Source organism: Lactuca saligna, chromosome 4 (assembly GCF_052625555.1).
Source record: "Lactuca saligna cultivar CGN05327 chromosome 4, ASM5262555v1, whole genome shotgun sequence".
In the NCBI taxonomy this organism is placed as follows: Eukaryota; Viridiplantae; Streptophyta; class Magnoliopsida; order Asterales; family Asteraceae; genus Lactuca; species Lactuca saligna.
In genome coordinates, this window is record NC_136420.1 from 58,317,641 (window position 1) to 58,338,829 (window position 21,189).

The following is a 21,189-nucleotide window of genomic DNA, read 5'->3' on the forward strand; positions in this document are numbered from 1 at the left end:
ATTAATGGAATTCCCCTTGCATTTCTCTTTATCATTAACGAATGTTTACAGATCACGTTTGATAACGAATTCTCGTTTGTGTTCCCAAAACAACAAAAATTAAACGAGGATATTGTGTTATTAACGACTATACGGATTACCATAACAAAACTAGAGGATATTCCACTTGGCGATGTAGTGGAGTTAGCCAGATAGGTATCGAAGGAACTCCAAAGTATTGTCAAAAGATACTTTGATTAACATGTGTTTGTTATGCATGCGTTTAAGTTGTTTTCTTTTTGTTTAGAGTTTTTAGATTTAAATATTGGTTTCCTTTTTATTTATATGTATAGATTTTAAAAATATATTTTGGCGGTTTGTTCTGAAAAACATTATTAGTATGTTCCTTGACTTTTGGAGTCATTTGTTTAGGTGATTTTGTTAAATTCATAACTTGTATATATTGTTTATGTGATTTTATTAAATTATGTGAATTTGTGAAGTATTTGAACTTTGAAAGCTTTTGATTTCGATTGTAACGTCGATATTGGAAGTCTTTCGCTCAGATGCAGTACTATAATATTCTCCGATGAAGTAAGGTTTTCAGCTTTTAAACCATCAAGTATAGCATGTAACTGAACATTTTTCATGTTGGTTGTATATCATTTTGTGATTTATTTGATTTAAATTGAAATGGAAAAATATATCATTGTGACAGACAATTATTTTGACCCAACCAGGTCATATATAATTATATACAAGATCGTTAGTCCCCAACGAAGAAAATTTGAATACGCCTGAGAAGAAGGAAACTGAAAATCGGATGGGGACTAAACTATAAAATAATCCCTCGATTATACATGAGCATGCACTTTTAGTCCTCATAGGGAATTATTTTACATTTTCATTCAATATAATGGTGGCAATCCATTAAATCAAGTAACATGGCAGGTAAGGTCATTTTTGTCATTCAACCTAATCCATATTCATGCATTCTGAAATTTAATTTTTTATCAAAACCCAACCAAGTATTTTCTAAAAAAGTTGTGATCTTTAATGAACACAATAAAATTATTTCAAGAACATGATTCTTAGAAATCAGTCAACGAGCACAAAACCTAAGACACAAAGTAGTTAGTTATGTATAATAGTTGCACTTACAAAATGTAGTTTAAAGAACGTTTACACCATAAGTAACTTAAAATGTGGATTTAATATCCGATTCTATTGAAAACATCAACACTTTGATCATATACTAAAAAAATTATTAACAAAATTCAATTATCTTTTAAAAGAATCTCAATTCTAGAAATACAATAGAGTACACCCTAAACTTCCAATTTCCAAATCGATTAAAAAAACTTTAATCTTTTTTTTCACATTTCAGATTCAAATCCAATATTCCAAAAACCTTCAGGGGTGGAAGGAGGAGCAAACCTGAATCGATGCCTGGAAACCCCCTCATGATGCTCACAACGCAGATTCTGCTTACTATTATCACTCCCCTCAGGAAGAACAGCATCATAGAATTTTTTACACTGCTTACATTCAATTCCTTTAAGATTCGCCCTATCGGCTTTCTTTCTTACTGGTTCAACGTACTTGAAGCTTTTCTTCTCAGGCCTCCCACTTGGATCCTGTGTCTCATCATCTGAGCTTTCAAAATTCATGTCTTTAGGAACCCGATCTGGAAGATGATGAATCTCTTCTTCTTCTTCTTTTTCTTTTTCTTTTGATACTTTTTTCAAATCTTGTTTGATGTTTTCTAATGGAGTATCGAGAAAATCATCGTGAGGGTCTGGTCCGTTTCTGTTTTTTGTAGGTCGAGTGTCTCTCCAGTGAGAAACCGGACGTTTTGTTCCGGATAATAAGTTTGACTTTTTGGTGATGTCATTTGAGGTCGATTTGATTTCTTTTTTGACTTCACAGTTTTGTTGGTTTGTGGTATGATTAGTTGTTTCACAAACAGGCACTGGGATATTCGGAGATTTCTGTCCATTGACTGTAATCATATATTGATAAGAAGCGATATGTTATTGTTAGTTAGCTATTGCTTCGTTCGTTGTACAAGAAATAGCAATTTACTTTAATCAGTAAGACAAACATATTCATCTTTGTTCTCCAATTAAAGATAGTATGTTTTTCTTTTTGGTAATTAATATAATTAACAACATAAGAGGATAAAACAAAACCAAGGAAAAAAGGGAAAAGAAGAAGGATTACCAGGTGAATTCAATATATTCTGATCATGGCCTAACAAGTCTTTATTAACTTCTTTGCTGGTGTTGCCAATCATATTTTCTGGAGTTAGGCCTGATTTTGAGCATAAATAAATGTACTGAGATTTGAGCTTTTTATAGGCGTCTACAACTTCCCTTCTTTTCTGCTTCTCTATCATTATCTCAGCATTCTTCCCTTCAATCTGCTGAAGTAATTTCCCATGCAATTCCATTCCTTCAGTTGACTCATTACTCCTCTCTCTAACATCCATTTGAAGCTTATCAATTTCCTCCTCTAACCCTTTTACTTTCGCAATAAGCAATCTTTTCACATTTTCACAATCATCAAGAAGCTTTCTAGCCTTTACAATCTCTGAAGCTTGTGTTCTCGTTTTTGTCAGCAATGTTTCTTCACACTCGATCTTTTCATCTATCTTTTTCTCTGAAATCTCAAGCTTTGCAAGAAGCTCATTCTTTTTATCGTTTGCTTCTTTCAGTTGTCTTTCTTTTTGCTCTATGAGAAATACCTTTGATTGAACCAACTCAATAAGCTCACAGTTTGATTCCTCTTTCTCTTCTATTATTCTTGACTTGCATCTTAGAGTCAATCTTAACTCTTCAAGTTCAAGTTCTTGTCCATTTGTTTTCTGACGAAGATAGTGGTTTTCATCTTCAAGCTCCTTTAATCTCTTTTCATTGCCATGTACAAGTGAGGCCTTTGAATCTAGAAGTTCACGTAAGCTTTGTTGTAGTTCTCTTTTTTCAGCTATCTCTTTATTTTTTCTTTTCAGCTCCTCTTCAAGATCATTACCATGTTTAGATGATGATCCTGAAACCTTCTTTACCTTGCTATTTTCCATCTTTAAAAACTGGTTTTCTTCCAAAAACTTTTGTTTTTCGGATTGGAGTGTTTTTACTTGATCAATTAGATCGTTTTCCTTTTTCTTACATTCTTCTTCGGCGACTTTCTTTGCTTCAGAATATACTTTTTTCAGTTTTGATTGGAAATCTGGAAATAATTGCTTGCAGAAGAGATATTCTATCTGAGAAACACTTTCCTTTGTTTCTTGGATTGTAGCAGCTAGTAAGGTACTAAGTCCTGAGATGTATTCTGTATCAGTTCCATCAACATGGTAAGCTGGTTCTGGAGATGTTCGTGAATCCTCTTCCATCTGTGGATTCCATATGAACAATGTAAATATGTGGAAAACGATAACCCCTGTCTCTTTAATCATTATAACCTTTCCTTACAGCTATAACAAATTTGGCAGCTTATAACCGCATCCAAACATATATGTCCATTTATCATAACACTAAATGGGTGGAAGAAGGCATAACAAACAGAGTATTCTAAAATGATTACTGTTTGAATATTTTCAATGATATGATCATTAGATCATACATATTAACAGGGATAGAATCATAAAAATAACCATGGTGAAACAACAAAAACGGTGCCTTAGATTCCCAATTGGTTATCCATAAGGTCATAGATAGTCAATATTTTGTTAAACCTAAGAAAAATCAGAAGTGGAGATATGCTAGATTCTATCAGGTAAAGAATGTATGTGCGAATTACACCTAGATTAGGAGATTAAGACCTAAATTAAAGTTTTACTTGGATGAATTTCAAACTTACGTTTTAGTTTTCAATAGTATGGATTTCGCTAAGATCAACGTCCTTCTATCCCTAGATTTGAAATGTGAGATACCTTGATTGATTCTCGTCCTGATTCCTGAAGATTTCTTTTCTAAATAACAAAAAAGTTGTAAGAGAGGGTTCGTGATGAAATAACTACGAACATATGTGTTGCATTTGCTTTTACGCGTGAAGGTGTTCAAAATGAGAGCTAGTTGGTACTTACTGTTGAATCGGCGACGGAGGAGGAGAAGCAGATACAATATCTCTAGCAGCCGGAATATAGAAAGAAGGGAGGAGGCCGGAGGGAAACTGATTTGATTCGATTATTGGGGGGGTCTTCTTAAGAGGTCAAAATGTCATATGGACAAAGTGAAACGGATTTTAACAATAAAAGTCATTTTGCCCTTTGTACACAAGAGGAAAAAAAAAGTAATCTAACCAGCATATAATGATGAAATGTGAATTTATAGAAAATAATTTTTAAAAAAATTGTATTTCTAGAAAAATAACTATCAAGTTTGGAATTGTAGGTTCTGACTAAAAAAGATATCAATTTTGAAAAAAAAAAAAAAAAAAAAAAAAAAAAAAAACACTTTGGACTAATATTTAGGGGATTCCGGACCAATATTCTAAATTGAGAAATTTTATCCGTACATTTTCGATTGTTTTGTATACCACTGTATAAGTGTAATAGTGTCTGTGTATCCTCATGATGTGACGATTTATATGAATAAGGGGTAAGTATAACAACACCCTTTTGGATTTCATATTGAAATTTTGGAATTAAAAAAAAAAAAAAAAAAAAACCTCTGAATTTTCAAGAACTAACTCTGAAATCCGATGAATAGTTTCATAAAAAATAAAAACACTTCGGACTAATATTAGGGGATTCCGGACCAATATTCTAAATTGAGAAATTTTATATGTATATTTTCAATTGTTTTGTGTACCCCTATATAAGTGTAATAGTGTATGTGTATCCTCATGATGTGACGATTTATATGAGTGAGAACTAAGTATAACAACACCCTTTTGGATTTCATATTGAAATTTTGGAGTTAAAAAAAAACTCTGCAATTTCAAGAACTAACTCTGAAATCCGATGAATAGTTTTATAATTTTTTTATTAAAATCTAACAAAAAGTTAAGCAAACATATTAATATTAATATTGAATATATATATGATAATATAAATTAAAATGAAACATTTAATTGAAAAACGATAATATATTCTAGATATAAGTAAAGAGATTCTTTAAACATAAATACAAAAAAAAAAAAAAAAAAAAAAAAAAAAAAAAAAAAAAAAATTAAACAACAGTTTGGAATGGAACATTAGAAGAAAATAATAATTATTCAAAACTGAAAAAAAAATGATTATTTAAAAAAAAACTCATTTATAATGGTTATTTTACTAAATTTTCCGTCGATCATATAACATTTTATTATTTATATTAGAGTCATAAGATTATCTGACGATTTAACAGGTCATTAAGATTAATAAAATTATTAAAGTCATCTAAATTTGATTTAATCATAATATTTTTTTATGATTTTATTATTAAAGGCTGATTCTTTAAAAAAAAAAAATAGATCTCATAGTAAAAATTTGTATATTTGAGTAGTTCAAACAAAACATTTTTTACGTTTTTTTTTTTTTTTGGTTTAGATCTTTTACTTTATTGTTGATCAGTTTTTTTCATTGGTTTTTTTTTCAGAACTCTAAGATTTGTGTTAGTTGGATTGATTGGATGCACAATCCAATAATACTTTAATTTTTTACTTTTTTGCTAGCTCCTAACTAGCTTTTTTATTAATTTCAGTTTTGTTACTATTAAAAAAATCTTTTATTTATGTTCTGAATATAATCGATCCCTCGATCAAAGTCCTAACTCTCGATTAAAGTGTCATCAAATCCAAATGGCACATGTAGCCATGCCATCAAATACAAAAGACTACCCAAAAAAATAATAAAAAATGAACAAGTTGTAAAAATTAAAAAAAGTTGTTGAATGGTATTCCTTAATGTTTTTGTATTTTATGTTTGTGGTGGTTGAAATGTGAAATATTATCACGTTAGATTATTTTTTTTTTCAAAAATTCACATTCTTTCTAAGACTAGATGGACAATTAGGGATGGCAAAAAAACCCGAACTCGACGGGGAAACCCGAAACCCGATCATTTCGGGTCGGGTAACGGGTCGTTATTGGGTTTTTTATCGGGTTCGGGGCAGGGAGTGGGTTATCCTCGCCCCGACCCGCCCCGCCCCGATTATATATATATATGTTCAAAAAAATTTGCTGTTAATTGTACACGTTCAAATATAAAATACTTATTGTGGACAATTTTTTTAGTTATTAACAATCTGGTGTTAATGATCATTTTTATGTGTTTTGACGTATTAAACAAAACGTAAATCAAATAATTTTGTATATAACGTCCAGTTTATTTTATTAAAGTGATGCATCATGTTTTTAATTTAAAAGAGTTGCTAGAACATGTATATTTTATAAGACATTGGGGTACCCTAAAAGAGAATAAAGATTTCGTTATCAGTTATTGTAAATCCGATAAGATACCCGAAACCCGACGGGGAAACCCGAAACCCAATGGGGCGCCCCGATAAGATACCCGAAAGTTATCGGGGCGGGTTTGGGAATCCATGCCCCGCCCCGAACCCGCCCCATTGCCATTCCTATGGACAATTTGTAACATCTTAAATTTCAAACAAAATTTTTATTTTTTTAAAAGATTAAACATCCAAAAACCATTCTTTAATTACATATCATAACATTCATTTGTTTCAAATCACAATATTAAACCAAAGTTAAATTATAAAAATCAATGGAAGACTCAAAATAACAGCATAACACTAATGTGAATGTACAATCACGCAATGCCTTCCCGTTTTAACCTAGACAACCTGGAAAACATTTAACTTAACAACGTAAACATAATACTTAGTGAGTTCCACAACAATAAGCTCACAATTTCATCTTGCATAACAACTGATGGCTCCTAACTATCATACTATTATAGGCTCTCAACCATCGAGCAAATTATAGGCTCCCAGCCCTCATAACACATGTACGCTCTCAACCATGATACAAACTATAGACCCTTAACCATCATGCAAAATATACCAAAGTTTATGCTAATATAGACAAATTGCCTTATGAATGCATAATCATACGTAGTCGAAGTCGGATAAACAGTGGAACAAATGTTCATACCCGAAAGTAATATATCAAACAATAACCATGCAATAAGGCCAAATCAAGAGTTATAAGGTTATCTGGTTGTAATTACGTACAACCCTTAAGTCATTCACTCAACGATCTACCAATAGTAACATAAACACTAGGGGTGTTAACGGGGGCGGTTCGGTTCGGATAGTAATAAAATTGTGAACCGTCATCATGGGGCGGGTACTTCATGTGCACTAACCGAAACCGAACCGAATTAGCAAAAAAACCGAACCGAACCGTATAAAGCAGGGTAACCACGGTTCGGTCCACGGGTACCTGCTAAATATAAAAATTCAAATACAATTAAAATTACAAACTTCATTCCAACGATTTCTTTCAAAAATTACCAAGTCCAAAGAATTATAAAAACATAATGAAGATCAAATAACATACATTATAATTGGTATAACAAATATAAAAATAAAAATAAAAGAAAACATAATGTAGAAGTGTAAAATTAGAATAGCCGATCATGATTTTTGTTTGGGATATAACTAAAAGTTCAATGAAAATGAATAATATATATATATATATATATATATATATATATATATATATATATATATATATATATATATATATATATATCAAGCGGTTCGGTTCGGTTATCCGCGGATACCTAAGTATCCAAACCAAAACCGACCCGTTGATATCCGGTTTTTTCGGTTTCAGTTTTTTTATGTATCGGTTTTTTTCGGTTTCGGATCGGCCGGTTCGGCTCGGTTTTTCGGTTTTGCAGTTTTTTTGTACACCCCTAATAAACACTAACCAAACAAAACATGTCGTATATACTAACACAAGACTATTGTAGTCTATCACATACTCATATTCATATACTAACAGAATATAAACATCATATCACTCATTGGACATGGAATGTCACACATAGCATAGTGAGAAAACTTACAATAGTCTAGAAGCAAAATCTCAACGACAACCTCTGCAAACAAGACAGCTAACACAAACCACCTAATACCAATCCTCAGTTAAACACTTAAATCCATCAAAGTTTGACCAAAACGGTCAAAGTCAATAGTCAACACGCGTCACGAGTTGCTTCCTGTATGGATGTGTCATGTCCATTAAAAGACAAAATAGTCACGATGACACCAAACTCAACGTGCCGCGTCCAATAACTAACACATCATGTTATCTAGGCAAATGCACTTTTTTTTTATTAAATGCTTAATCCTTTAAGGCAGAAGATCTCACTAAATGATGTTTTTAATGGATAAACTTTCCAATTTTACCCGGATTCATATCTCTAATAAATTAAACTATAAAATGTAGGTCTAAAATGAATCTAAATGCTTAAACACTCCATGCATGGTCCAAAACGAAAGACAAAACTCTCCTTATCACTAAAATGAGTCCATAAAGCAACTTAAAACAACCTTTGGACCTAGAATTTTCCAAACTCCAAAGAAACATGACAATAAGGATCTAAAACAACACAAAATACTAGACCTAAGGTGAAAAACATATTAAGGTTGCATCTTGATGACTTACAAAGATACAAAAGGTTATGAAAAAGCTAGAACAACTTTAGATCTAGCTTCACAAGCACCAAAAACACATTCTCCTTCTTTAACTCCACTCTCAAGGCACAAAACATCACAATGGGATGAGAAATGGGTTGGGTTTTGCTCTTTAACGTTCAGAAGGATGGAGGTTGTAAAATGTCAGATCCTAGAAGTTAGAGCTTATAGTAGGGTCCAAAATCCGAGACATAGGTTTTTGAACTTAGTACTAGGCTTAAAAAAAGTATTGGACTGTATATATTCGCAAAAGTGAGATTTTAAACATTTAATATGTTGAAAATGACTTTTAACTAGCCCTACTTACTTGAACTTAACGAGCTACTTTAAAGTTCACATGTTCGCACTCAACGAGTTGAAACTTGTCATACTTCAGGGACCAGTTCTGAAACCTTGAAGGTCTATATACTCTAGTCGAACCGCGTTCCTTTCCCCTACTTCTCCTGTTCTCCAGACTCTCACACCTTCTGTTTAGAGCATACTCCGGCTGCCTGAGATCCTACCTCCGCAGCTCCTCCGTCGCCCTATCAACGGTAAGTACCAATTATGCCCTAAACTAACTCTAACTCAACTTTCGCACGCGCAACCCCAGTTGCAAACAAGCACGTACGTGTTCGTTGTTACGATGCAGACCATACCCCTAGGTTTTATATACTGTGTATGCATTATTGGAGGTTTGGTTGAAGTATGAATATCACTGCTATTCATTGTTAAAAACGGCAATTTAGAATTAATCTGGCTAAACATCCAATTTAGGGCATAATGCCCAATGTAGTTTGAAATTTCTAATTAGAACAACTATTCTCGATACAGTGCTTTCAAGTATGTCTGTTGCGTCTTTATTCCTTAATGTAACATGATTTCTAAGATTCAATAACCTGGTAGACGTATCACGAATGGGGATTCCAAGCCACATTTACCATAATTCATATCAACGATCGTATGTGTTTATTACTTGGGCGTAGTATATAATTTTAGACTACTAGGCTAATATGTCTTTCTTTCTTTTCCGTAGGTGATGATATGTAAAATTGTTTTTTTTTTTAATCTCGACTTATTCTCAAGCTTGAATTTCGCAGGCATACATTTGTTCGTGAGCTTCAGATTCAGCAAGGAACGTTTGGTTGCAGTTAATTGTTAAAAACATTTGCAATGGTAATACACTGATACTAACAATCTACATCTTTCTGATCCATCTTAAAAGACCAACTTTTCTTAAAAAAGCAAGATTGAATGCAGTAGTTTATGCTAGTAAGATCAACATTCTAGGGTAGATGAGTATCTGATAACCCCTCTTAAACATATCTCATTCTTGATGAAATCATTAGCACCCTAGACAATCAATTTCAGTATATCTTCTATCCTCATTGTCCATTAAGAACAACACTTTTCATTAGATGCAGACATGGGGCCCTTATGGTCCAATTTCTATTGCTAAAAGATGTTCTTAATTTATTGTCATTTTCATCTTAACTATTTCAGTCAGGCAGGAAGGAAACAGTTCTAGATTTGGCAAAATTTGTTGACAAGGGTGTCCAAGTCAAGCTCACAGGTGGAAGACAAGGTTAGCAACCACATTTACTGTTTGTTTATTTTTGACTTGATACATAAAGCATGTCTTAATGGGTTAGTTATCCCACATAGAGAAGCTTTGTGGTTATTACTTGTTAAATTTATATTCTTTTTTTTTTTATGTATAGTGTCAGGGACACTTAAAGGATATGACCAGTTGCTGAACCTTGTATTAGATGAAGCTGTGGAGTTCCTTAGAGGTAATAATTTCATTTTTTGAGCTAAAAATAAACCTTATAAAAAAAAACTCTTTTATTTTAAGCCATGTGAATATGTGATGCAGATGCGGATGATCCACTGAAGACAACTGATCAAACACGTCGCCTTGGCTTAATAGTATGATTTCCTAATCCTCATCTCTATGACTTTACAAACTTTGTAGAGCTATTTTTGATAATGAGGATAAAAAGGGCATTCATGTCTTTTGCCATTGTCACACCTTTTTCTTTCTTTTATAATTGTATGTATTGCAGGTTTGTAGGGGTACAGCTGTCATGCTTGTTTCTCCTACTGATGGTACAGAGGAGATAGCCAATCCATTTATCCAGCCAGATGGAGCTTAATCTTTTTCACTTTCTTAGCAACAAAACTAGCTGCTTTCTACTAAAAACCCTTGTTTAATCAAATTTGGTGTGGAATATTACAAAATATGATGCTATTTTTAAATACATCATATTTTGGAAACCTTGTTTTATCTTTGTAAAATGTAAACCGTATTTGAACTCAAGAGAGTTTTCTATTTTCTTTTCTATGAAATACGATGGAAAACGGGGTGGAAGAGCAATGAGGCTTATAGATCTTTTAAAGTAAGGTAATGCAATTTTTAACTATATTAACATATTTATATTTTTATGTTGAAGTTACGAACCTGATAGTACTTGATCGTATATGTTATTTGGTGTATGCATAAAATGTGAAACTCAGTTAAAAACCTTAAACTATAAGGCTTGAGTGAACAGTCTCGCCACCTTGGCAGGGGAACACCGCCCCTGCCCCTGTGCGATCTAGCTGCAATGTGGTAAACTTTGGCTGTAGATCTCTCTCTCTCACACACACACAACCCCTTTTTTTCCTTATCTTTTCCCCACTTCTACTATAAGGTTTCAAAGTAATAAAATGAGAAAAAATATAAGTTGTCGTCTATGTGACATAGCCTAATATCCTTTATGAACAGAAAAGTCTTGATTATTTAATTTTTATGATAATTTATCATTTTTTGTTGAAAAAAAATTACAGTTGTTTTGTAAATTTGGGCAAAATATAGAATAATTAAGCTTTTTATGTTAAAAAAATAAAAGTTGGGATTAAATCGTAAAATGACCAAAATATTAAAATTTTATGAGAGATTTTCCTCGAAAGAAACATTAATTTGTTCTCTTGTAGGGGGAAAATAGTAATCAATGTTAGTCCTTTATGAACCTAGATGGAAAGATTTGGAAAAGGATAATGACTTATAGGGTAATATACTTTAAGGTTTGCTTAGGTTATTCGGTATGGTCAATGCCGTTCAAAAGGCCACGTCAGCATAAATTTTTGTCTTCTCCACAATGCCATTAATGGGGAGGGTTATTCTCATCAAAATAGTTGAGAAAGAAGAAGATAGAGAAAAAAAAAATTACGTTGAGGGGTGTGAAGAAACGAGAAACCAGGGGGCTAGCCGGTTATAAGGATGTAACATGAACAGTCAAAATAAATTCAATGTTGATATAGGAACAAAAAAAACATAAGAGACTAAATGTGAAAAAAACCTAAACTATGTTACCATTATAAGTCATTAACAATTTCTATAATAGATTATTTGAATCACTGACGAAAGGGTTATGTCTTTTTAGACTGATCTCAATATTTGATGAACCTGTGTAGTATTAAGTAGTGGGTTAGGTAAAGGTCGGCCAAACCAATGATACTTAGTTGGAATTAAGGTGAGCAATCGGCCTAAACTCAATCGGACCGGTTTACACCAATAATGAGAATCGATTACTAGACCGAACCAATGCCGATTCCGGATTTCGGTAAAATACACTGTTGGAACCGGTACATGTTCTTATACAGTTGGTATAACTAGTAATCACTTTGAGCCCAAATGATTAAAATAATACCAAATCAACCAATAAAAACGAATCCAATATATAAAGAAATATGGTGTTTATATAATTTAAAATGAAATACAAACGATAAATTCAATGCTGAAAGAATATAAATTTAGCTTTGATACCATATGTTCCAGGATCTGTAACTCACTCAATATGTAATTAAATAAGGTGTTTATATAGTCTAAAATGAAGTACACATCAAACTACGTGTTGACAGAGATCATGACATTCCGACTTCAAATGAAGGAATTATGACAATTTAAAGAAGATGAAAGATTCAACGAGACCAGTTACAATCCCAAAACATGGGTATTAAAGTTGTAAGGGTTGTTTCATCGCTCAGAAGAATGTCATTCCACTTTAAACTGCCATGACAACTTTGTTATTAGTCTGATTGGCCTAATTTTTTTCCAACATGTAGCTTACTGCTTTACGCACATTTTAGACTATTTTCGGAATTTCTCCATATTCACCTGAAGGAAGACTGTACGAGCATCACATGGTACCATTTGTGTGACATCCCGAAATTTTTGTCTTGTAAAGCCATTCAATTCAATCAAAAGTCACACTTGTTTCTGCTATTTTTTTTAGCATTGTTAAGGTTCTGTTTGAGTGTTCTAAGCCTAGTACATTCAAAGATTGAGTGTTAGGATGTGTTAACTAAAGTTCATTGTGTTGCATTCAAGCCGGAAACTCCATCACAAGGAGTTTACGACCGCAAACTAGAGTTTACGGTCGTAAACTCTTGGCAGCCGTGAACTCTTCTTCTTAAGTATGAAGATCCTTCACTTTTCTTCTTTTCTCACAACTTCCAATAAAGAACTCTCATTTCTCTCTCTCAAGTATCATCAAGAACACTTCCATTTCTCTTCAAATTTGTAAGTGATTCTTTCATTATTAGTTGATATCCTTCTTGATCTAGTAAAACCCTATGATTTCATCTATGAATTCATATCTTTTAGGTTAGATCTTCAAATCATCAAGAACACCGAGAACACACACTAGGTCTTTGGGTCGTAATCACCCCTTCAAGCTTCCAAAACATAAGTATCCTTTCCATATACTAGTTATCCATTAGAAGCTCTTGAATTACAACCAAGAATCAACCATTTTAGCATGAACATCAAGAGTTTACGGACGTAAACCCTACATATGGCCGTAAACCCTTCTTAGTTCATGTAGTGACCGTGAACCCTTTAAGTCATAACCATAAACCTTAGCTTGTTCATGTATGGTCATAAACTCCTTGGCAGTGAACACCCCTTGGCCATAAACACACCCTTGTGTGGCCGTGAACACCCTTTATACAATCATATGTGATTGTAACACTTCATTCCAAATGTTTCCTAGTCCCTAAGGTTGTTCCTTTACCTGATTAGTTATTCTATACACTAATTATATACATATATGTGTCATTATATGCTTAATAGGACCCGTTTGTGTTCGAGACTTCACTTGACACTTAGCATTCTATATCGATCTTACATTCGAATCACTCACTACAGGTGAGTTCATACCCCTAAATTATCTTTTAAATGATTTTAAATGCTTTTATGGGGGTAAGGGGATACAAGTAGAAAACATTATAGTTATACTATCAATCACATGTGATTTATAACTATCAAACAAGAGGATTTCTTATACTTCAAAACTGTGTTATCAAACAAACTATTTCAAAACATTTTATAAACTGACATCAAGTCATCAATAACCATTCAAATGGTTAAAACTCTTTTATATGTTAAACTCTTTATCAAACTCTTTTAAACTTATATATTGTCAAAATCATGTCTATATAGATATATTTATATAAATAAGGTTGAAAGGGCTTAGGACTAATAACTCGCTTTATTTCATGTTCTTTGTTTGGTTGTGGACTTAAGGTATCGGTTGTATGTCCGAGTGTCGTTTGAATCTTAGTTACATATTATGTATCTATATGTAGATATAAAAGTTCTTCCAATCAGTTCAATACCTTTGGGTAGCAAAGGTGGACAAACATGATCAGTCTTTCAAATAACAGTACTGCTAGTAAACTATAATAGGTATAGTTTAGATGATTACTACTCACTATTTCTAGAACAATGAAACTTACAAGAGTCAGTTCATATATGAGTCAGTTCAAACATACTATAACGAGAAACAGAAAGAACATACTATACACTAGAACAGAGAGAACATACTATACACCAGAATAGAAGGAACATATTACACTAATACAAGAACACTATAACATTAATGTGAGCCACTACTTCATGGCATGACAATATACTGTTGTGTCACGTTTTGTAACCAGACTCTCCTGGAGGGAGATCATGAATTTGTGTATAGATCTATATGGGATTGACCATCCTACACCTTGCTGCTAGCTACAATGGGACCTGCAGGTCTACGGGTGATGAATGTCATACCATTTCGATGTCTTTGATCATCGTGTTTTACTAGTCAATCAAGTATGTTTATAATCTCATCACATTTTACCTTAATTAAACAATTGGTTTAAGGTAGTTAGTACATTTGTAGTTACTATATAAAATACTACTGTACATCGTCATTTTCTTATTACATTCATATTGTGATCTTCTCACATAAACGATAATGTAAACTATTTTCTAGTAATAATAGTCATACTTGGGAAAAATACTCACTTTTACAAAAGAACATACATAACAGTCGGGTCTTGGTAGAACACTACATTTCATTATAAGTAGAAAATATAGGATTTTTCTAGGAGGTACAAACATTTACATCAAACACTTACAAACATTTACATCAAACACTTTCATCAAATTATACAAACATTTGACACTAAAACACTTATGAACTCACCAGCTTAAATGTTGATCTACTCTTTCAAAATAACACGTATTCTCAGGTCACCAGTAGACAGGTACACTGGACCAGGTTTTGAGAAGACGGAGCATATTCGTGACTCATTTTTTATTTTGATTCATATTTTGGTGTCTTTGAAACTATACACATGACATAGTTGTATTAAATTATATTATTAATGCAATGGATGATGTTATTGCTTGTTTTACTATTGTGCATTGTTATGATACTAAACATGACGTCCTCCACCCCTGAACGTTTCCTTCGTTCCGGTTTGGGGGTATGACAGATTGGTATCAGAGCTTTGTTTATAGTAAATTGAGTATATCAACCCATAAAATATATACAACTATAAACACATCGGGATTAAAATACTTTGACCAAGAGTTTATGCTTTTAAATAATAAAATATTTAACCAAAGTATACATACAAGCATTCATACTAGGATCAGTGCCATACTTGAACAAAACAAAAGTATTGCGTTTGTTAGATAGCACAAGTAATCTTGGGGACATATAATCAGATCCGGGAGTGATATAGCTTGATCAACTATATCTTTCTGAGAAGTGATTAGCATGCGCCTAGGAATGGTTGTTGTGTTGCAACAAGTCTAAAAACTTACCAACACTACTACAATGAAAACTTTAGAACAGAACATAAACCTAAAATACTATAGGATTATTTTGTGTTACTAAAGTTACTTATTTGAGAAATAAAAGGTGTTTATTAGTGGGTCAATAGTTGTTGAATGGATACGCCAAGGTTATATGTGACTAGGGTGTCATAGACTTAGAATCTGTGATTTTTGCTTTACTTCATGTTCCTTGTTTTGTTGTGGACTTAGAGTTAGGGTCACTTATTCGAAGGTCTATTCTATTTTGGTTACATATGACTGGTATGCACTACACAAGTATTGAAGTTACTGGTAAGGATCATCCTATAATTATCTTAAGTAGTACGTCTATTAACTATCTCTTTTATCCCTATTCTCGCGAAGATAACATGGTTAGATTCCATCTCCCCAACGACTTGTACTTTCCCAACCAAGGTAACGGTGGATGGCTCGATGTAGAGCCATAAGAGAATCATGAAATTCCTTTGGATGATGACTTTGCAGAAAACTTCCTGGAGGATTCTGACTCCGAGCCAGAAGTCAATGATCTGCCCCTAGTGGCTCCAATCCCAAATCCTAACCCTCCTCCTGCTTTTCAAGGCCTGACGTCTCTATGGGCAGTGAACTTGGGCAGATGGAGTCAAGAGAAGGGTAAACCCTTACCCTACAATGAAGACAAAATCTTCTACAATCTGAGCGAGGGAGGCTCAGCAGACAGAATCCTGCCTATCATGGTTTGCAGGGTTGCTAGAAATGACAATCAGGGTAGGGTAGCCATCAATCGAGTCATGTATGTTGATGCCGATACAGGAGTCAATACAGTCCACATTCGCCATCTACAAGTTGCTCATGTAAGAACTCTGGACTACAATGAGGTCCTGCGGAGAGAACTTACTACAACCCAAGCTGAAGTCAGGGAACTTCGAGCACGCCAGACAATGTTCTAAAGGCGTATGTTGGAAATGGAACATCATCAGGCAGAATCAAAGGCTCATTTGAGCGGTTCTCATTGGTAAGTAGAGTCTACTCTACTTTGTCTTTTGGATATAATTAGGTCTACGTATAGACCCTAGTGTTAATTTCCTGCTTGTTTTAAAGACCTTGGACTTTCAGTCTACTAGGTCTCTACGGTGTCAAAAAATTCTTTTTATGGTTTGATGTAAGACCTACTTCAAGGTCATTTTCCGAACTTGTTACATCATTAATGCCAATATTATTGATAGAAATCAAATCTTTTGGGAAATCTTTATCCAAATGCTTTCATCTTTCTATTGTTAGATCTTTATTTCAATCATACTGTCATTTGTTTTGTTAGGCTATGGTGATTTAGTCCATGGACCACACTCATTATTCTCACTATTGAATGCTTACTATCATCTTCATCTTTGAAAACTTTTAGTTGAACAATGCCTCCACGAAGACTGACAAGGCGCAATCCCCCGATAAATCCAAATCAAGCACCACCTCCTCCACAATACGATCCTGAAGCTCTCCAAGCTACGGTATATGTGGCTGTTACAGTAGCCTTAGCTCAATTCAGCGCTAGCGGTACTAGCGAGAGTGGTGTAGTTGTACATTCTACTCAAGGTGATGCTCCTGTGCGCTTTAGAGAGTGTTCGTATAAGGACTTCACCAATTGCAAACCCAGATCCTTCAACGGCAACGGTGGGATCATTGCTTTGTCATAATGGTTCGAAAAGACAAAGTCGATCTTCGATATCTACTCCTGCCTGGAAAGAAGCAAAGTAAAATTTGTTGTCTGTACCTTCTCGGATAGAGCCCTAACATGGTGGAATAGCCATGTCAAGTCACTTACTCTGGTAGTGGATAATGTAATGGGATGGGAAGCTCCGAAGGAGCTTATGATTGAGGAATACTGCTCGAAGGCAGGGAACGCGGGCAGAGTGGGAAGAGTTTTCGCTATAGGCTATGAGGAAGCGGTATCAGACCCTACAATGATCACCGGTATATTTCTCCTCGATAACTCATATGCATGCATATTGTTTGATAGTGGAGCGGAGAGGAGCTTCATGAACCAGAAATTTGCTTACTTACTTAAACAAAAATCACGTGCACTAAAAGAACCATTCACTATAGAAATGGATAACAGAAAAACCGAGAGCACTAGAAGTATATACATAGGATGTAATCTAACTCTAGATATCCATTCATTCCCAATCGACCTCATGACGGTCTCAATTAAAAGTTTCGACGTCATTATCGGCATGAATTGGTTGAGTCTTCATCGTGCTGACATCATGTGTTATGAAAAGGTCGTTCCTCTTAATTTACCGTCTAACGAAACTCTATTTATCTATGGCGACAAACTTGACACGAACCTTCGTATCATCTCGAGTATACAAGCCCAGAAGTACTTGCGAAAGGAATGTCGTGCATTCCTTGCTCATGTTGTCGATATGAGCCAAGAGACGAAAGACATAGAGAATATCCTAGAAGTATGCGACTTTCCCAACATCTTTCCAGAAGAACTACCAAGATTACCAGCACAACATCAAGTCAAGTTCAAAATCGACTTAGTTCCATGGCTACCCTAGTAGCCAAATCTCCCTATTGTCTAACACCAGCTGCGATGCAGGAGCTATCCGGTCAACATAACGAACTGCTCAACAAGGGCTTTATTAGACCAAGCTTCTCACCCTGGGGAGCACCAGTCTTGTTCATGAAGAAGAAAGACGGATCCTTCCGTATGTGCATTGACTACAAAGAACTAAACAAGTTTACCGTCAAGAATCATTACCCTCTACCTCGCATAGACGATTTGTTTGACCAATTGCAACGGGCGAATTACTTTTCAAGGATAGATCTGAGATCCGGGTATCACCAGTTGCGAGTGTTAGAAGAGGATGTCCTTACTTGGATCAGTTCGTTATTGTATTCATTGATGACATACTTATCTACTCTCGAAGTAATGAGGAGCATAGTCAACATCTACGTCAAGTCTTAGAAACACTACGATCAGATAAGCTTTACGTGAAATTCTCTAAATGCGAATTTTGGATTCGAAGAGTCGAATTCTTGGGTCACATAGTTAGCGAAGAGGGAATTCACGTGGACCCTTCCAAAATAAAAGGCATTGAGAACTGGTCCGCACCGGAGACGCTTACAGAAATTCGTCAATTTCTAGGCCTCGCTAACTACTATCGCAGGTTCATTCAGAACTTCTCTAAGATCGCGAAACCGCTTACTACATTGACCCAGAAAGGCGTGGTCTTTGAATGGGAATAAAAGTAAGAAAAAACGTTCCAAACGCTAAAGCGAGCCTTATATAGCGCATCGATACTATCCCTCCTAGAAGGGATAGAAGACTTCGTGGTTTATTGCGAATCATCCAACCAAGGGCTTGGTTGAGGTAAGGTCATCGCCTATGCTTTAAGACAACTAAAGACACATGAAGTCAACTACACCACACACGATCTTGAATTAGGATCAGTGGTATTTGCTCTGAAGATCTGGAGACACTAACTGTATGGTACAAAAAGCACTATCTTTACAGACCACAAAAGCCTTCAACACATATTTGACCAGAAGGAGCTCAATATGAGATAACGATGGTGGTTCGAGCTACTCAATGACTACGAATGCGAAATTCATTATCATCCCGGTAAAGCCAACGTAGTAGTTGACGCCCTAAGTCGGAAAGAATACTCTGGTCTTAGAGTCAAATCATTGACTATAACTATCCATTCACATCTATCCACACAAATTAAGGAGGCTCATCTAGAAGCCTTGAAACCTGAAAATGTGGTGGTGAATCCCTGAGAAGGATCGATAAAAAAAAAATTGGAAGTCAAGGGTGGCGGAGCCTTATATCTCATGGATCGAAGTTGGACACCGAGGCAAAGTGGTTTCAAAGACTTTGTCATGACTGAAGCACACAACACTCGATATTCTGTCCACCCAGGTTCAGATAAGATGTATCTTGACCTCAAAAAGCTATACTGGTGGCCTAACATGAAAGCAAAAATTGCTACCTTCGTGAGTAAGTGTCTTACTTGCACCAATGTTAAGGTCGAATACCAGAAACCCTTAGGTTTACTATAGAAACCAGAGATACCAGAATGGAAGCGGGAGCGGACCACAATGGACTTCATAACCAAGTTGCCCAAGACAACGGGTGGTCTCGATACCATTTGGGTGATCATAGACAGGTTACCAAAGTCCGCACACTTCCTGCCTATCAAAGAAACTGACAAGATGGAGAAACTAACGAGAATTTACATTAGGGAGATCGTACAACTACATGGTGTTCCCATATCCATTATCTATGATAGAGATAGTTGATTCACTTCAAGGTTCTCGCAGTCGCTATAAGGCTCCCAGAAAACTAGGGTGGACATGAGTACAACCTACCATTGGCAAACCAACGGACAAAGTGAGAGGACTATTCAAACTTTGGAAGATATGTTGTGAACCTATGTGATAGACTTTGGAAAGGCATGGGATACTCATTTAACCATTGTCGAGTTCTCCTACAATAACCATTAATATACGAGCATAAAGGCTACTCCATTTGAAGCCCTCTATGGCCGAAAGTGTAGATCCCCTCTGTGCTGGGCTGAGGTGGGTGACACACAGTTAGCTAAAGGACGAGTTCCTGACAGCACTCTCATAGGTCCGAAGATCATATGGGAAACGACAAAGAATATCGTTCAGATTCGTGAACGATTGAAAGCCTCTAGAGACCGACAGAAAAGCTACGCAGAAAAGAGAAGAAAACCTTTGGATTCCAGGTTGGTGGTCGTGTTCTTTTGAAGGTCTCACCGTGGAAGGGCTTGATACGCTTCGAAATGTATGGAAAGCTAAATCCAATATACGTAGGGCCTTTCGAGATTCTCGTTAGAATCGGCCCTGTAGCTTACAAACTCAAACTACCTAACGAACTTAGTAACATACACCCTACTTTCCACGTTTCGAACTTGATAAAGTGTCTGTCCGATGAGACTTTTGTTATCCAACTCGATGAGATGGAGATCAACGAGAGCCTCAACTTCATGGAAAAACCAGTAGAGATCATGGACCGAGAGGTCAAGCAAACGAAACAAAGTCGTATCCCGATAGTGAAGGTTTGCTGCAATGCCAAGCGGGGACCTGAATTCACTTGGGAGCGCGAGGATCAAATGAGGCTAAAATATCCTCATCTTTTCCCTTAATCTATCTTTATTTGCTTAAGCTCTAATTTCGGGACATAATTCTCTCTAACGGGGGGATGATGTCACAACCCAAAATTTCTATCTTGTAAAGCCATTATATTCAATCAAAAGTCAGACTTGTTTCACCTATCTTTTAGCATTGTTAAGGGTATGTTGAGTGTTTTAATCCTAGTACATTCAAGGATTCAGTGTTAACATGTGTTAACTAAGGTTCATTGTGTTGAATTCAATCCGGAAACTCCATCACAAGGAGTTTACAGCCGCAAACTAGATTTTACGG

General features: G+C 35.0%; 2 protein-coding genes across 4 annotated transcripts; one reads left to right on the top strand and one right to left on the bottom strand.

Annotated features, from left to right (window-relative positions):
- Nucleotides 1-1,232: 1,232 nt before the first annotated feature.
- LOC145041954 (protein gamma response 1) lies at nt 1,233-4,193 on the bottom strand. 3 transcript variants are annotated; one of them, XM_078990209.1, is made up of 4 exons: nt 4,064-4,193; nt 3,838-3,944; nt 2,203-3,370; nt 1,233-1,981 (listed from the first exon to the last, which is right to left on the bottom strand). In XM_078990209.1, the coding sequence occupies exons 3-4, from the start codon at nt 3,368-3,370 to the stop codon at nt 1,356-1,358; spliced, it is 1,794 nt and encodes a 597-aa protein (XP_078846335.1). In that variant the 5' UTR covers nt 3,838-3,944; nt 4,064-4,193; the 3' UTR covers nt 1,233-1,355. The 3 variants fall into 3 exon arrangements, with proteins under 3 accessions (XP_078846335.1, XP_078846334.1, XP_078846336.1); XM_078990208.1 differs by having other exon boundaries at nt 3,838-3,949; XM_078990210.1 differs by lacking the exon at nt 3,838-3,944.
- A 4,836-nt stretch (nt 4,194-9,029) lies between these two features.
- Nucleotides 9,030-11,058, top strand: EMB2816 (Small nuclear ribonucleoprotein family protein). Its single transcript, XM_078990211.1, has 6 exons — nt 9,030-9,160; nt 9,707-9,782; nt 10,110-10,191; nt 10,328-10,399; nt 10,483-10,535; nt 10,673-11,058. Exons 2-6 carry the CDS (start codon nt 9,780-9,782, stop codon nt 10,760-10,762), a joined length of 300 nt encoding a protein of 99 aa, XP_078846337.1. The 5' UTR covers nt 9,030-9,160; nt 9,707-9,779; the 3' UTR covers nt 10,763-11,058.
- Nucleotides 11,059-21,189: the final 10,131 nt, after the last annotated feature.

Coding starts and splice junctions, on each gene's coding strand:
- EMB2816 (XM_078990211.1), top strand. Junction 10,400..10,482: donor AGCTGTGGAGTTCCTTAGAG/GTAATAATTTCA, acceptor TATGTGATGCAG/ATGCGGATGATCCACTGAAG. Junction 10,536..10,672: donor CACGTCGCCTTGGCTTAATA/GTATGATTTCCT, acceptor TATGTATTGCAG/GTTTGTAGGGGTACAGCTGT.
- LOC145041954 (XM_078990210.1), bottom strand. CDS start 3,370: ATGGAAGAGGATTCACGAACATCTCCAGAACCAGCTTACCATGTTGAT. Junction 1,982..2,202: donor GAATATATTGAATTCACCTG/GTAATCCTTCTT, acceptor ATATGATTACAG/TCAATGGACAGAAATCTCCG.